The sequence below is a fragment of the Sphaeroforma arctica genome, assembly GCF_001186125.1.
Source record: "Sphaeroforma arctica JP610 unplaced genomic scaffold supercont1.443, whole genome shotgun sequence".
In the NCBI taxonomy this organism is placed as follows: Eukaryota; class Ichthyosporea; order Ichthyophonida; genus Sphaeroforma; species Sphaeroforma arctica.
The window spans coordinates 8,076-11,544 of NW_014040115.1; the positions used below are offsets into that span (position 1 = coordinate 8,076).

Sequence of the window (3,469 nt, forward strand, 5' to 3'; positions counted from 1 at the left end):
GTGTGTGTGTGTGTGTGTGTGTGTGTGTGTGTGTGTCTGTGTGTGTGTGTGTGTGTGTGTCGTAGTGTGTGTGTGTGTGTGTGTGTGTGTGTGTGTGTAGTGTGTGTGTGTGTGTGTGTGTGTGTGTGTGTGTGTGTGTGTGTGTGTGTGTATATCAATTTTCATGCATTGCAAGTACAGTAGTTGTCTAAACCTGAACTGATAGTGGTCATGAGACAACACGAGCACTTACTCTGTGAAGTATCGTCCATGCTTGTAGTTTATAGTTGATCTCGAATATTATAAGATTGATTTGTCCAAATTTCCGGCAACCTGGTGACGGGGCGCCTGTAATGGTTATTCACTTCTCATCATTCTACTTACGAGGCGCGTTTATCTTGATATAATACAGATCGTAATGAGAGCATTCCATCTACAGATAAGTCTTGCTTGTGTACACAATCATTATTTATCCGTTCCTGGTGCCATTTACGTATATTTACCATATAGCCTTTGCTGTTTGCTGTTTGCACTGTGCGGGTGTGCACTTCCCAATTTATTTTTATTTTCTCGATACAACAACAAAAACGCGTGAGTTTTGTGAGATATGACATATACGTCAGCTAACCTTGTCGTATTTTAAATTTTCAATATCCCAGGCGCCAAACTGAAGCTTCATTAATTTGCAACACATGGATTTTAAACATAAACAGTTTTTTTTTCAAAAACGAAATACAACATCCAACCATAAACACACCCACACGGACACCTTCTTCTTGAGTGAGCGAGTCTGAGTGTCTGACACAAAATAGAATTCCAACAGTCCTACGGACTCGTCCTAAATATGTATTTACAAACAGTAGTAGTAAACAGTAGAGAGATGGTCAGGTCCAACAACTGTATATAAATTTTAATTTTTCAAAACAAAACCTAGCTAAATATGCAAAAACACATATAGAACCCCTTTTTTTTAAGTGCCCACAATCCGTTTTGGACAAAAACTGGACATTTTTACTGTAAATACAGAGGTACATAAATATGTATTTTTTAAAATGACACCCTTGGGCCTTGGCTTGGTACAGACTTCAGAGTTGGCCTCGAGTCATAGAACACTTTTGGAACAAAATTTTGTTACGTAAATAGCTTCATATATCACCACCAAAGAGTACATCAGTACATACTAAATACAACTAATAAATATTTACAAAACAAAAAAGAATCGTCAGATTCTGTCTAGTACATACATTTGTATGTACTGTACCTAAAATATTTTTTTATTCAATATAGCGGCCCAGGGTTCCAGACTAGAACTGGTACAAATTTTGCTTTGAAATCGACAGAATCTGTAAGTAGAATTCTCTATTCTTCACGAAGTGTCTTTATTATAAATATTTCGGTACAATAAGTTTTTTCTCACACTTTTTTTTTATTAAAAGAGGAACTTAAGTTTCCTAAAAATGTACTCTTAATAGTACGAGGAACTTAAGTTTCCTAAATGTGCTCTTAATAGCACGAGGAACTTAAGTTTCCTAAAATGGTTTTTAATGGTTTTATTAATTAATACCTTTTCCAATTTACAAGGCCTCAGTTGGTCTAGTTCTATTAATAGAGCTCTATTTACTTTCCAAATTTATTTATATCTGAATACTTCGGTAGCGAGATGGCTCAACCGAATATAGGTTTCTAGGGACTATTAACGTTACCTAGTTTATCCTCCGATCAGCCAACCAGATGTGCCAGTCTGATGAAGGCTAAGTCGGTAATTCTTGATAGTGGAAGTTATTGATTAAGACAATAACTAAGGACGCCAAGAATATTTTTCTTCTTTTATCTATTTTTTCTAAAGGTAGGATTTTATGAGTCTCTCGGATTCGCCCCAGTGAAACATATCATAGTTTCTAATAGAGCATAGGACCGAGTACAATTGGGATAGAACACGACTACACCATCTGTGGTATAAATATCAAAATGTGTATAAGCAGTGAAAGTGCAATACACACACACTCATGATCAACAAATGTTTGTTTCACACTTAAAAATAATACAGTCGGATAATATATTGGATATCATACCTGATGAAACGCCAAGCCATGGGCAGAACAGCTCCTATTTGCGACCAGGCCAATATCAAATAAATATACGACAAGTTTGTCTTTCGATAATAAAGCCATCACAAGTGGTTCATTTTTGGTCACTTCTTTCATGGCGTTAGTGGAAAAGTGTCTTCCGTAGGAGGAATCATATACTTTAAAGGACACGTCACCCAGCTCTTTCTCGTCAGCCACGTCATCCTATATGTAGTAAGTAGAGTGTATCACTAGTCAATAAATCGTAAAAAATTGCAGTGCCCTAAAAAATATACTGAAACTTATCACACTGCAAAAGGATTTTCATGATACTCGTCCGATTCACCGTCGGAATTCTCCAACGGCTCAACAGTTTCCTCGTCACTGTCGGATTCATCAAGCGTATGGATGAAATTATCTTCATTCAGGGATCGGCCGTTGTCATCTAAAGTAGTATAAGTTATATATGATCATCGCACTAAATTCTAATACAGAACACCTACATTTAAACTAAATATAAGATACAAGATTAAAATATAATACATACCTGGAAAATCCTCAAATCGATACAATTTGATCTAAGTATCATTTTCGTTGACCATTTCATTCCCGTCGTCTAATAGCCCATCGTTATTTTGAGCACCATCATCCTTCATAATGAATGCTCGTACTGCAGCAGATCGCTTAGCTAGCGATTGGCCCAGGGTTCCCGTTATCATCGGCTGTCGAAGTTTGAAACATTCATAGGTGCTTTGCGCTCACGTTAATAGTATCGCTGCCTCAAGAAAAAGTGTTTGTAGGAGTACGAAGTTTTATTTTTCGCACAGACCCAACCACTTTTGGCAAAAACAAAATATTAGCTACAATATCTGCCTTGGGTCTTGGCTTCTTCACTGCAACATATACATTCTTAAATCCATTGACGTTCGGATAAATATCACACGCGAACCGCAGAACATCACACGGAGTCGTGGTTTCTCGCTTACTGGGCACCTGAGGTGCAGAGAATGCGGATAAATTGGCCTCTGTAGATACACTATTTGCTGGAGTTTAAACGCTTGCGAAGCATTAACAACAATGTCCCCCATACCTGGGAAGTCGTCGAGTATAGACTAGTCTGTATACTTGTGACCGTGCTACGTCCAATCCCCGGAAAGCCTTTCCACATCGTACTATGCATAATCAGTAGTGCTCCAAGTCCCATGTTTGCGATGGCCTCCCAGAGTGCTTTGTCCCCATACCCACGATCTGCGGAAATCTAAAATTATCAATCATTTTAAGTGTCAATAAAAACTCAATAAAAACACACACACATACATATAAAGAGAAATTCATACTCGAACGCACACACACACACACACACACACACACACACACACACACACACACACACACACACACACACATATATATACTACGTGTCG

At 37.9% G+C, this 3,469-nt stretch overlaps 2 protein-coding genes across 2 annotated transcripts in view; both read right to left on the minus strand.

Moving 5' to 3' along the window:
* SARC_06295 (hypothetical protein) overlaps positions 1-502 on the minus strand; it is a 5,995-nt gene extending 5,493 nt beyond the window's left edge. The window contains exon 1 of the mRNA XM_014299797.1: positions 233-502. Within this exon, the coding sequence (XP_014155272.1) occupies positions 233-251 (19 nt within the window). The 5' untranslated portion in view covers positions 252-502. The remainder of the gene's footprint in view (positions 1-232) is intronic.
* Positions 503-2,623: 2,121 nt separating this feature from the next.
* The window catches only part of SARC_06296 (hypothetical protein), a gene marked incomplete at its 3' end in the record, with an annotated part of 1,523 nt that continues 677 nt past the window's right edge, over positions 2,624-3,469 (minus strand). The window contains exons 2-4 of the mRNA XM_014299798.1: positions 3,136-3,303; positions 2,910-3,038; positions 2,624-2,767 (exon numbers count right to left, since the gene is read on the minus strand). Of these exons, the coding sequence (XP_014155273.1) occupies positions 2,624-2,767; positions 2,910-3,038; positions 3,136-3,303 (441 nt within the window). The remainder of the gene's footprint in view (positions 2,768-2,909; positions 3,039-3,135; positions 3,304-3,469) is intronic.